General features: G+C 42.7%; 4 protein-coding genes across 4 annotated transcripts; 1 reads left to right on the top strand and 3 right to left on the bottom strand.

Moving 5' to 3' along the window:
- Positions 1-227: 227 nt before the first annotated feature.
- On the bottom strand, positions 228-1,180 carry GGI43DRAFT_426977 (SDR family NAD(P)-dependent oxidoreductase; the record flags this gene model as incomplete). The annotated part of the gene is made up of 3 exons (XM_083208751.1): positions 837-1,180; positions 526-767; positions 228-473 (listed from the first exon to the last, which is right to left on the bottom strand). The coding sequence occupies exons 1-3, from the start codon at positions 1,129-1,131 to the stop codon at positions 228-230; spliced, it is 783 nt and encodes a 260-aa protein (XP_083065787.1). The 5' UTR covers positions 1,132-1,180.
- A 6,231-nt stretch (positions 1,181-7,411) lies between these two features.
- GGI43DRAFT_3593 (uncharacterized protein) lies at positions 7,412-8,635 on the top strand. Its single transcript, XM_083202370.1, has one exon. The coding sequence runs from the start codon at positions 7,724-7,726 to the stop codon at positions 8,552-8,554; it is 831 nt and encodes a 276-aa protein (XP_083065786.1). The 5' UTR covers positions 7,412-7,723; the 3' UTR covers positions 8,555-8,635.
- Positions 8,636-8,768: 133 nt separating this feature from the next.
- Positions 8,769-9,936, bottom strand: GGI43DRAFT_389544 (acyl-CoA N-acyltransferase). The gene is made up of 2 exons (XM_083204220.1): positions 9,234-9,936; positions 8,769-9,183 (listed from the first exon to the last, which is right to left on the bottom strand). Exons 1-2 carry the CDS (start codon positions 9,661-9,663, stop codon positions 8,930-8,932), a joined length of 684 nt encoding a protein of 227 aa, XP_083065785.1. The 5' UTR covers positions 9,664-9,936; the 3' UTR covers positions 8,769-8,929.
- A 583-nt stretch (positions 9,937-10,519) lies between these two features.
- GGI43DRAFT_426975 (uncharacterized protein) lies at positions 10,520-12,028 on the bottom strand (the record flags this gene model as incomplete). The annotated part of the gene is made up of 1 exon (XM_083208750.1): positions 10,520-12,028. The coding sequence occupies one exon, from the start codon at positions 12,026-12,028 to the stop codon at positions 10,532-10,534; it is 1,497 nt and encodes a 498-aa protein (XP_083065784.1). The 3' UTR covers positions 10,520-10,531.
- Positions 12,029-12,046: the final 18 nt, after the last annotated feature.

The following is a 12,046-nucleotide window of genomic DNA, read 5'->3' as shown; positions in this document are numbered from 1 at the left end:
TCCCTGCATTAGCCTTAACACTAAGTGGCATGGGGGGTTGTTGCTCCACTCTCGTGGGCAGTCAGACGAACTAGTACGAAGGAATTGCCATGAGAAGTAGTATGAAGACAAATCTTAGAAGCTGATTGGGGCAAGTAATGAAGTGACACGATCATGTATCTCTCAGATCAATATTAAACTCTTATGTGAGAGCAACCCATTTGAGCTTATAAAAGTATAAAGAGAAATTAGTTACCCAGGATGCCGCCGCTGACAGAAATGCTCTCTCCAGTGATCCATCGACTCTTCTCATTTGCAAGAAGCAACACTGAGTCTGCAATATCCTCAACAGTCCCAAATCTCCTCTCAGCCCTAGTCATATCTAGTAATTTGCCCTTTAGTATCTCGAATTCGGGAGTCGGAGGCAGTCCGTCAGTAAGCACAGGACCTGGCATAACAGTATTGATTGTAATGCGCTTGCCATCGCTTCCCAGCTAGATGTTATCATTAGCCTTGACCAATAAAACAAGAGATTTGCGCACCTACATCTCTTGCGAGACTAAAAGTCAGAGCATCCATGGCTGCTTTTGCGGCACCATAAACGGGCTCAACGCCAAGCTTTGAAGCTATGCTCCCGATATTTATGATCCTTCCACCCTGTGACATGTGAGGTACGGTAGCTTGAATGAGATACAGCGGGCCTAAAACACATGTATAAAAAGTTCGTTGGACGGTTTCTTGTGTTGCAGTCAAAACAGGCTCTGTTGAAGCCCACGCAGCATTGTTTACTACAAGAACACAAGTCATTAGTGAAATGCTTTCAATTGTAGCGAATATATCATATGTCCAATATTTACCAAGGATATCAATTTTATCGACTCCAAAAGCTTTGATAGTTTCAGCAACTAGCCTTTTGGTCCCCTCTGGCGTGGTAATGTCTTGTTGAATAACTACAGCGCTGCCCTTGCCTGCAACTGCTTCAATACTGGCCGCGACTTTTGCAGCCCGAGGAGCGGTAGCTTCTGTAACGTAGTTGATGACAACACGCGCACCGTTGCGAGCGAGAGCGAGAGCAATAGCAGCCCCGATGCCGTTCTCTTTGCCGGAGCCTGTGACGATGGCAGTCTTGCCAGCCAGAGAGAGGGAGTCCATACTGGATATTGTAGGTGTATCAAGGTAGACAGAGGTGAATGTTTTAAAAACAAAGGGTAAAATATTGTTAAATGTAGAGATTGGATGAGGATATTTCAGAGGTATGGGCTTGTTTTTATAGACGCATACAGCGTAGTCCTGCGTCTTTCTTCATATACAAGAGATTCCGCTTCCCCTGGTTGTTTGATCCACTAATCCATAGACCCCCGGAATCCGTCATATGAGCAATGGCTACAAACTAGTATTTTATCTAGTCATTTACGAAGCAAAAATTCATCAGTTGACAAATGTACTGGAAGCTCTTTGCAGCTATTCACAACCGTTAATGGCTTCTATGTAAGAAGCGGCTGGTTTAGCGCACTGCTTGTGACAGAAAAGGAAATAAGAGAACCTTGCCTGCACTAGCATTAGGTGGAACCGATGCTCGATGTCAGATCAGGAGACTATTCCAAAAAGGGAAAAAGGACATCCTTGTCTGCATCAAGCTTGAAGTATCAAGGCAATCCGAGCTTATCTAATTTGTAGCAGCGGAAATGATACCAAATGAAGCGAATTGAGTGATATGCTCCGCGTTAACTTGAGTCCTCAGACTATCAGAGCCATTTTCTTTTACAATACTGCTCATCATAACGTAAAAACTGGTACCGTGTGGGGATTTTGAGTTAACACTCGTTCTTAATTCTTATCTATTCAAGCGGCGTGCAACGAATGGACACGACTCTGTCCCCATTATCAACATATGCATTATTCTGAGTTATGTCATCCAAAAGGAATTGCGTCATAGTAACTATTAGAATGTAAACGCTTGATCGAAACTAATGTTAGGTATGGTAATATCTTACCTAAATATTTCGCAATGCCCACTGCCGACGATAATTGATTGAACATTGTTCCTGTAGAAATTTGCGTTAATTTGAGAACAAACCTGCATAGATGATATCACATACAAAGGGGGCTTCAGATTTTAATGCATGAGTTCGCCGGTATAGGTAGAGACCTTCCTTAGAAGTTCGGTGAAGTGAAGATCATGTATCATGTTCTTTAGAGGACTTCGTTGCCGGAATATTTTAATTTAATTGTTATCTACTCACTTCATTGCCATTTTGCGCAACTACAAGGGTAGCAAGAAAAATAGGAATAAGCTTCGGAGAATACATCTCGATAGTGGGTGTTTGTTAAAGAGGGGTTTGGTAGGGGTTGTTTTGCTTATTATCAAGTAGGGGAGTCGTAAAGCGCTTGTGCAAGTTGTAAAAAAAAATTAAATGCACGAAGAGTGGCATCAAAGAACTTTTATACTTGCAAGAAAGAGAATCATGTGAATTTATGTTTGATGAGTGTCTTTCTTTACGAATATTGTGTACATAAGTTCAATCAGATGTCTCCTCGGAATTGAAATCTGTATGCCCCATCTCGCGGCAAGAAAGATCTGCCAGTCTCTGACCGAATCTCATAGATTCACACTATATCTAGACGAAACTTTTTTTTGCTTGGGGTATAGTCGCAAATGTCAGTCTAGAGGCTATTTCCGAGACATAAGCCTCTCTTCAAATGGCAATATAATCTTCGGCGCATTTTCAAAGGCCCAGTTTCAGCCTATGAGTGTAGTGTGAAGAGTTGTGCCCGGCAGCAATTAGTAGAGAGCCGCTGGTTTCAATTAAGCGTTATTTTTCTAGCTTCGAGTGACAGATCGGATTGGCAAGCCATGTTTTACAAATATTGGACTATTTCCGAGGCTAGCTTGTCCTTTCGTCTTCTAAAAGCCAGAAATTCAACTCGGGTTTAGCTTCACCGAAATGCGGGAGTGGTATATGTGTATAGTTTTTCGTCCAGCAACCATGAAGCGGCTTCCTTACCATATCGAAAAACATATTTTCTCCAATCCAGTAATATAACTAGTTGTGGCTTGTCCTTTCTATTGCTTCTTATGTATGTCTTAGGCGTATTTGTATGACGTCCTATAGCTCTATTAGCTTCTGAACTTTTCCTAGGGTAGAAAGCTAGTTAATTTAATGTACCTCACTTGGTAAAGACAACATCTTTAATGGGAATAGATAGTCTATAGGACGTTGCTAGGTTAAGACATGCAGCTACATGAGAGTAATATGATTGGTGGTAAGCATTGAAGGACGGCACGGAGAGACTTTGTCTAAGAGCAGCCCACTCGCGAGCATTACTATAATACTGCGTTAGGCATTTGGATTTTTTCTTTATATTATGCCACACAATTGTTATAGTGATTAAACAAGAAAGTCAGCTCGCACTACAAGGCATTTCAGCATTGTCGACCATGAAATGGACAGACGGTTACTTCCTGACAACGTTTCTATAAATATCGATATGGATTAATGGGAGCCTAGTCGCAAAATCCTCCATTCCGTGGATGCCACAAGATGTGTGAAAAGATTGATATATACGTGTAAAGGCATGGTCTTATAATCAAGTATAATTCGTCTGATCCATCATAGTGAGCTACGTAGGTGGGTTTCTACAGCTCACCGCTAAATTGTCTTTTCTAAGGCATCTAGGCAACAGGACGGACGGTATCTGCTTAACCTTGCTTTATGCCGACAGTCCGACCTGAGCTACTTTCAGGCTGGCTGTAAAGATTACTCGGCAATGGATACATTGATCTAATCGCACCTATTGAACCTTCTATATTGACTTCAGGCTCCTATTATGATTCGATATCACCTGAATAACCTTCGGAAGTCCATCTGAATAGAAAAGTTACATATCTTAACCAGCACCATCGTGAGTATAATTTGTAGGCGTTTCTGTAGCGGGACATGCATATTGTCAGTGATACGCTGTCTTACCAGGCGCGATATATATTACTCATAATACATATCTAAAGAGTAATACTTGGGTAGATAGATAAGGAAAAAAGACATCCCTGTCTGAATAAACTTTGAAAATACTAGGTATGTACCAAGGCAATCCGAGCTTCTCCGATTTGCTATAGAGCAGAAGGAATACGAAATGAGCCGAGTGATATGCTCCAAGTTAATTTGAGACTTCAGACTACATGGAAGAATCTTTTGTAATACAGCTCTCTATAATAAGAATGTAAAAACCAGCCCCATCACTATAGCTACAGCCCGTTCTTGTCCATGAGCGTGAGCGGCCAATCTACATGTATTGACATACTACCTAAAGCATTAAACTGATAACTCTATAGGCCTGAAAAAGGTATCTCACTAAAATCAATAACCGCCTTTGCTTTATTTATACGCCATTAATAAATATTGGTCAGATATTAGATCTGGAAACGTAAACATATGAATAGTAGCAGCAACATGTCCGGTGGGATGAACAATCCAGCCCGAAAGTGATGCCGCCCAAACCTCCTAGCACCGTTATACCATTTTGGCTAAATTTCCCTAGATATAATGGTTGACCGAAGCCTATTCATGATGTGCACACATAGCGTCGACGTCGATACATCGATAATCTACCCATGTCTCTCTAAATGCTACGCACTCTGGTATGCCAAACATACCCACCTACAGTGAGCCTCTGATGATCTGTACAAAATCTACAAATACAGAAAAGATAAAAGAAACCCTATTGTTACCCAGGATATATACTATTTAACACCATTTCTCGCGTTGAACTACCACTGAGAATGGCCCTGGGACTGGATGCATCAAATGCCTGCTTCAAGATGACGAGTTGCTCATGCCAGTAGTTTAAATCCTCTATTTTAGTTCATGAGCGTAATGATGGCTATATTCTGACAGGCGTGGGTTGATTTTTGTGAGACCTTTGAGCCACCTTGGAGTTTCAGTACGGGCGGAAGGGAAGAGAAGCATTAGAGCGTCTAGCGTTTCTTGGAGAAAGGACTCTGCATCAAAGCTGCTACTGAATCTACTTCAGCGTCTGTCTTAAAATTTTCACAGGTTAGTCAAGGCTTTGTATGACTTACTTTGTTGGAAATCCAAAAAGCTTGTACGATGAAAAGTGTATACGGCCTGGTCGTCATCTGTAGACGTAGATGATCTGCCAAGTTTGTTGTCCATCGAATCTCAATACCAGCCATGTGACACAAGTTTCGAGCTGTAAATATTTAGCCTAGCTTGAGTCGATCTGATTATAATGTGGTTTGAGGACTAAAATAGCACGCCAAAACGTCGCTTAATAGTCTGTTCCTCCATGGTATAGCTGTCACTCCGGATAGACTAACATGGTCGCTATCTTCAAACTCTGTCTTGACAAGCAAGCTAGCGCACATACTCATGCTATAATTGATGTTGGCAGCGATAGATTTGAATACGCCTGCACCTACTACATCTCTGAATATCTCTTCTGTTGCTGCTTCTGAACGTGTTTTCCAGGCAATTGATGTAATTTCTAAATCAGAATCTACTCTTGATCCACCATTGACCCATGACAATAAACCCTAGATGTTCTTGGAGTCATGTTTAAAATACGTCGACATGTCAACGTCATGGTCAGTGCGCTCCCATAATGTCTTAATCAGCTCCCTCTATACAGACATTGAAGTAGGATCTTTTTGCAGCAGCTCATCTAAAGCCTCAAGTCGCGACGCCTGAGAAGCTGCGCTACTCATCGTGATCGCTTCAAGAAATGATAGCCAAGTTATATTCTGCAAAGTACATCAAAGATGGTAATTATGAGATGCGCTTCATGAAGCAATCCGACGAGCCCAGCGCATGGTTCATATTTGTATCGCTGAGTCTTTGGCAGTGGAATTGGTAACATGACTCCAAAATACATGTATCCATTGATTGTAATTATATGTACTATGTAGGTAACAACTCAAGATGTTGACCTAGCTCAGTGCTCGAAAGTGCACATTTGAGATTTGGTCGACCGGTAGTGAAGATGAATACATATAGAGGGCCGATTTGCGCTCAAATGGATTATACCCATTTACCTGAGTATGCTAACTATGAGCAGGTAATGATCTTCTCCCGCTTCGACGGCGGATAAGGTGAAGAGTATCTCTGTACTCTCTGCTTCTAGGTTGTGTATATGTGTATATATATATACCACATAATATGGGTTAAATGTCACCCTTTTCATTTTGCGCTAATATAAGAAGAACCCTAAATAAATAAAAAAGGCTATGTTGCTAGTCGTTTATTAGGTCGCGTATAATGTAGCCAACACTTTGCGTGAATTGGAATGGTGTAATCTTTATTCCTCATGTGAATAGGAAAGCAAGAAGTGGAGAATTTTTGGACATACCTAATCACTATTGTCACTTTTATTATCTTCGGCTTTCTTCTCTTCCATTCTCTCCTCTTATATGCGAATCTCTCGCTCTCTATTAATACCATGCGTTTAATGGAATTCTTATCGCAAGTATCCGAGTGTTCTGTTCCTTTGATAGGCTAAATTCTATTTATAGTACAAATTTGTTACCTTGAAGACGAACTCAAGATGAAGTTGCTCTGTTTGCCTCTGGCGAGCACTGGGCGTACTGTTAGGATCTTTGCGATTCATCTCTATCTCTTTTCTCAGCCGATGGTCTCGTCAACCCGACGGCTCTGGATATAGTATTCGTAGCTGTATCAAATAGGGTAAGCGGCCCACATATAGGATGAGGGGTAGTGGAGAACACATAAACACGCCCCTGAAATCTGTCCTTGGAAAAAATAAGAGCACTTAGTGGGTAGTGTTTTTCAAAAAAAAAGGGTGTGTGTCTATAGCCGCTGCATTATTATTACCTAGATAGCTAGGTGCCTTCTTCTCATGCGTCCTACGGATCTATTCGCCTCAAGGACTATTTCTGCATGCCCGATATCATAATAGAAAGGGTGTACGGGTTTGATGGGTACAAGCCATTTGTCCCGACCCTAAGACAAAGCATTGCTATCAGTAGCAGAGCGAGTACTATGCCATTCAAGCGGCGCAATTTTATTGTCCATGCAACATGTTCACTTTGTTGAGTTTTGTTGGAAGAAGTTTATGAAGCTCAGCACAAACCCCCAGCACCAATTGTTGGCGTGAACCGACTACTATAATTACACTATTGAGCTATCATAACTTCAAGTGGGTCAATCAGCATCCAAAGAACATAATTCGATAAGAGATCATGAGTAAGGCAGCAAGCCAATGGCTAAAGAAAAAAGGGCAAGCTAACAGCCAAAGAAGGTGAAGGCTCTCGTAATTTCGTCAGAGAAACAGTTGTCGTGCAGGTAAAGAACAGCCCCACCGCCAAAGAGCGTAGCGGCCTGGCATTCAAAGGAAGCAGTAGCCTTGCAACCATTAAAGAACAGTAGTTGTATAAATATTCATAATGTTACTGCCAGACAATGGAAACACTGATCCACCCCATCTATGTGGATCACAAAGCTATGTATATATAAGAGATCCTGTCCCCGACTTCTCATTTAGATAACCACGATCATAATCGAGCACCTTTTTACCATTATTCATAAATATTTATTTCTCTATCTCGGATAAAGAAGCAAAAGACACTCGAAGCACTTCATTCTCTGGCTATAATCACCTTGTGCCGTTACACTTTGGTATAATATTCTTAGCGACAGTGTTCCTGAATAGAAATACTCAAGTGTTGTAAGCGATCAAGATTTGAAGCTGGACCACTCAAGCCTTGGTGACTATGGCCCAAAACGACCAAACCGTCTATGTGTATTCGACACAACATGAAGACGGTTCATGTTGCTATAAATTAGAGTTGAACCATACATCTATTTGGCATACGTCGGGTGGTGTAGTGAGCTACAGAGGAAAACATATGCTGCTTACTTCCAGCCAGGTGTTGGGGTACCGTGGCGATGATTATGAGATAGTGCACTGGGATATCGCTCAAGACAACCATGATGATGAAGATGGCGAAGAAGCTGAAGCGAGAGAGAGGCAGGGAAGCGTTTCAGATGCGGGAGAGGACGACGGATCAGAGTCTGGCAGTTCGTATGGCCCAGTTTTACCCGTGACAAGCGATCCAATCTTTCCGAGTGAGCCTCCAGTCATGCGGTCACAAGAGTTGATTGGTAGAGGAAACGCAATTGTTCGAATGGATAAGCTCGATTATGCTCTCATTGAAGTAAGGGGATTAAATTCCATCCAAACTTCCTCTGCGGTCTCACTCAATGATTGGGACAAGATCGTGGTACACCGCGACGAATCTATGCAAGTCACGGCTGTGACTCCTAGCGGTGGCTATATCCGTGGGACCCGAAGTCCAGGCCTTTGTGCAGTGAGACTACCTGGTAGTAGCGAATATCTCCAGGTATACGAAGTAAGCTTTGCCGGATCACTGGGCCCTGGACACTCCGGGAGCTGGGTTTGGGACACAGGAATTCATAACCTTCTTGGGCATGTCATTACAGTCCGTTTTTCTGGGGGTTCGGAAATAGCTCTTATCATGCCAGCAAAAGATGTTTTTGAACATGCCCGCGCTGAATTAGATTCACGGTACGAGATCGATTAAAGATTGTGGGAGGTTGGGTGTTTATGCCAAAAATTCTGAGACTAAAACAAGGACAAGCGGGGAGGAGAGTGAGGAGAGTCCATTTATTTGATGTAGTTTAGTTAGGTAAGCTTGACATTACTATTTTTATTTTTTACACTTGATAAACAATTGCCAAGTATTTCTTAGTTTGTTTATTAACTACTCATTTTGTAAGCAAAGAAAACTACCATTGTAAAAGATAAAAGATTATATTCTACGCATTGTAGATATACAGCGCTAATTTGTGCAGCTCTATATAAGTGATTAGGCTTCAATGTTAGTAGAAATGATTATAAAGAGAGATGAAGGTTTCTCATGGCCAGACATCGGGTATTTGTGATTAGAGAGACCGCATTACTCGATTTTGGGGTTCTTTACCAAGATCCAAGTATCGTAACTCCCTTCGCGGCCCCATTTAGCCATATCTTGCTTTAGACTATCCAGCTCCTCGAAACCATACTTCACATACATGTCGACTGCTTTCTGCCCCATGGCAATCAGATACAAATACACCCCTAATTGATTACCTTGCTCTACACCAGACTTGACAAGCATGCTGCCGATTCCTCGGCGATGATAGTCAGGATGCACCCCCAGGTAGTCAAGCTCTGCTCCCTATCAGCGACAAAACTTTGGAGAAGGAATAGGTAATATTTACTCATATACGGCCCTTTAGGGATATGCTTATTAAATTGCTCAACAACGAGATCATCCGAATCGTGGACCTCAGGTCGGATGGCCCAATCTGCTGTCTCAAAGGCCGTCTGGAAGCGAGCCTTATCCTGCTCACTCACGTCTGGGACTTGGGCATCGAGCCAGGAATCTGCGTGCGACTCTGGTAATATCCATCGAGCATAGCCGACAATTTGTCCTGTTGAGGTATCTATGACCTTCTGATGCCGTCTTACATTTCTCTCTTTTAGGAGATTGATGGGCATTCTGGCCGTAGCAGATTCGATGATTGCAGCGAGAGGCTTGTCCCAATTCATGTTCCACCAAGGCTCGCCGTAAAAGGCTGTCATGTTGGAGTTGGCGAGACCGACGGCATCGTCTACCGTGCAATTGGGCACAAGCTTGTATGTAGCCATTTTCTTCGAAGTTTGCCTTGGACTTGGCGATGTAGGCGAGACGAAACAATGTGGGGTTGTATGAAATAAGGTAGACGCCAGTTGATGAGCTTGCGATCTGATCAAGTTCCACCTTCCCTCAGAAGTAACACCAAGTATGGTCTATAAATACTATTGTCGTATTTCAAGAACAAGCTCGCGATGTTATTTAGGACACAGTGTCCTTCGCTACTTCGTAGGCATTGCTCTCGGAATCACGGCTTCTTCAACAGCGAAGTCGCATGCTGAGCGATAGCTAACAACGCTAAAATCCTACAGAGGGAACTTTTTGACAGCTAACGGGGAAACAATGAGGGTGCTGCCTAGTCACCCATGCCGAGCCACGTAACTTCTATTTGTTTCAGAGTGCAAGTAAATCAACTTCTCATACCGAGGTCGATCTACACAACTAGAAGTCAAAGCGAAAAAAAGACACATTTCGCTTTCACACAAGCCCCGAATATAGCTATGATTTGTAATAAATCCGCACACTATTGAGTCCAGAATAGCGAAACAAGCCGAATTAAGTAGCGAAAGAGACTATGACTCAATAGTAGACTTGAATCCGTCTTGAATATATCGTGTATCTTGATTTGTTGATAAGTACGCTGCATTATGTGTTAGTAAGGTCTGATTTGAAGTATTATCCGTACTGTCGCTAGCTCTTTAGTCCGCCTCGCAGATCGCCAACAAAAAAAAAAAACTTCTAATACATCAATTACGTGTATGTGATAATGTAAATAGCATATAACTAGCACTCATTGCTTTAGAGGTAATCGGAGAGTCAGCTGGAATGCTCCATTCCAGTCAACACCGTTTTATCAATATCATCTGCATTCAATTATACCCATTACTTCGTATATAGCTCTCTATACTTCGTTGAATCTACATGAAGCCTCTCATACAATGGATCATAGGCGTCTATTACAACTCCCATATCATAGCGTACTTCGTCGTCGTTCTCCTCATCAAATGGATTCTCACCACCATGATATAGAAATTTCTCAACTTCTTCGTTAATCCAAATTGCGCGCCCCTGGATATAACGATTAGGACTTAGGTAAGATACAGCAAACTTGACTTTGGGATGCGTAAGTCTCTCATGCCAGCGCAGAGAGTCACGCATATCCTCTAGCAACTTGCGCTGCGTGCCAGAGCGTATGGTTAAAAATCCCAACTCAAGTGACTGTAACGCAGGAAGCTGTGAGAGCGTTAATATTAAATTAGCGGAATCCACCGGAAAATTCCATAGCCGAAAGTATTGTAGCCTTGTCCAGCAATTAACAGGAAGAAAATTTTGCAGTGCTGGTGGCCATTCATGGTGGGAGTAATATTCGGGAGCGAAGTCATATAAGTCCATGCCTGTTTCCAAGCTGAAATGTTCCAGTTCGGAAGTTTTTGCCAAGGCATCTCGTAAAAGATCACGGCGAAAAGCTGTCCAACTGAACTCTACCATAAGGGATAAGTGCAATTTCTTCAAGTTAGGGTGCTGAAGGCAGGAAACAAAATCTGAATACTCCTGGGATGACTGCTCGAAGATGCGGCAATTAAGGACAGTTTGAAGATAGTGGGAGTCGATATGAAGCTCAGAGACGCGATGATGTGATCGCTCTTGAGCCAAAGCCCTTGTAACTAGACAATAGCCACGCCATCGCGCCTTTGAATCTTCCCATGGCGCGAGATTAGGAAGTTTAGTTGGCCAGCCACGAGGAATTGGATAGTTAAATCCATAAGGGAAAGCCCGAATCATAGGGGTCTCGTAGAGAGGGGTGAATAGCCATCCATGAGCAGCAGGTGTAACAGTGACTCTTCGCAGGGCGGGAAACCGTTGTAAAGCATATCGAAAAGCCTCGACATCAGCCCTATGGGCAATCATGTCGTCTTGCTGGCGTACTAGATCTTGGTAATACGCCCATGACTCTTCTAGCGATAATTCGACATTTGCTTGCTGTGATATTATAAGGTTTTCAGGGCGGCTTGGGTCATCTGCTTTTCGGCGGTGTCTTAATTCCTGGATGTTCCTATCCCGCTCGGCCTGAAACCATTCTACATCCGTCATTGGCCTATCGAAATACATCCTTGAGACGTCTTCGGGAAGCGGATTGGAATGATCAGTACGGAAGTGGCATAAGTGCGCATCGTCATAAATGAGCTCGATAACATCCTGGCGATAAACGTCGTGATTTGCAATAGAACGAAGGACATTAATATTGAGTGGATTGGCAGAGAGAAAGACTCGACCGATGCGTAACTTGGTAGCACTGAAGAATCTACAAGTCAGGCGTAGATTCTTAATTGAGCGATTGTCCAGATGGCTCACTAGATTCTCAATGAGCTCGGGAGACATCGTGGTTAGAAGAGGAGG

Source organism: Trichoderma evansii (assembly GCF_050947405.1).
Source record: "Trichoderma evansii strain SZMC 28006 chromosome Unknown GGI43scaffold_1, whole genome shotgun sequence".
NCBI lineage: Eukaryota > Fungi > Ascomycota > Sordariomycetes > Hypocreales > Hypocreaceae > Trichoderma > Trichoderma evansii.
This window is presented reverse-complemented; position numbering and strand designations above follow the sequence as displayed.

Excerpts from the sequence above, each read along its gene's own strand:
- GGI43DRAFT_3593 (XM_083202370.1), top strand. The coding sequence starts at position 7,724 with ATGGCCCAAAACGACCAAACCGTCTATGTGTATTCGACACAACATGAA.
- GGI43DRAFT_389544 (XM_083204220.1), bottom strand. The coding sequence starts at position 9,663 with ATGGCTACATACAAGCTTGTGCCCAATTGCACGGTAGACGATGCCGTC. Across the intron at positions 9,184-9,233 it reads CCCTAAAGGGCCGTATATGA|AGCTTGACTACCTGGGGGTG; the intron begins GTAAATATTACC and ends GATAGGGAGCAG.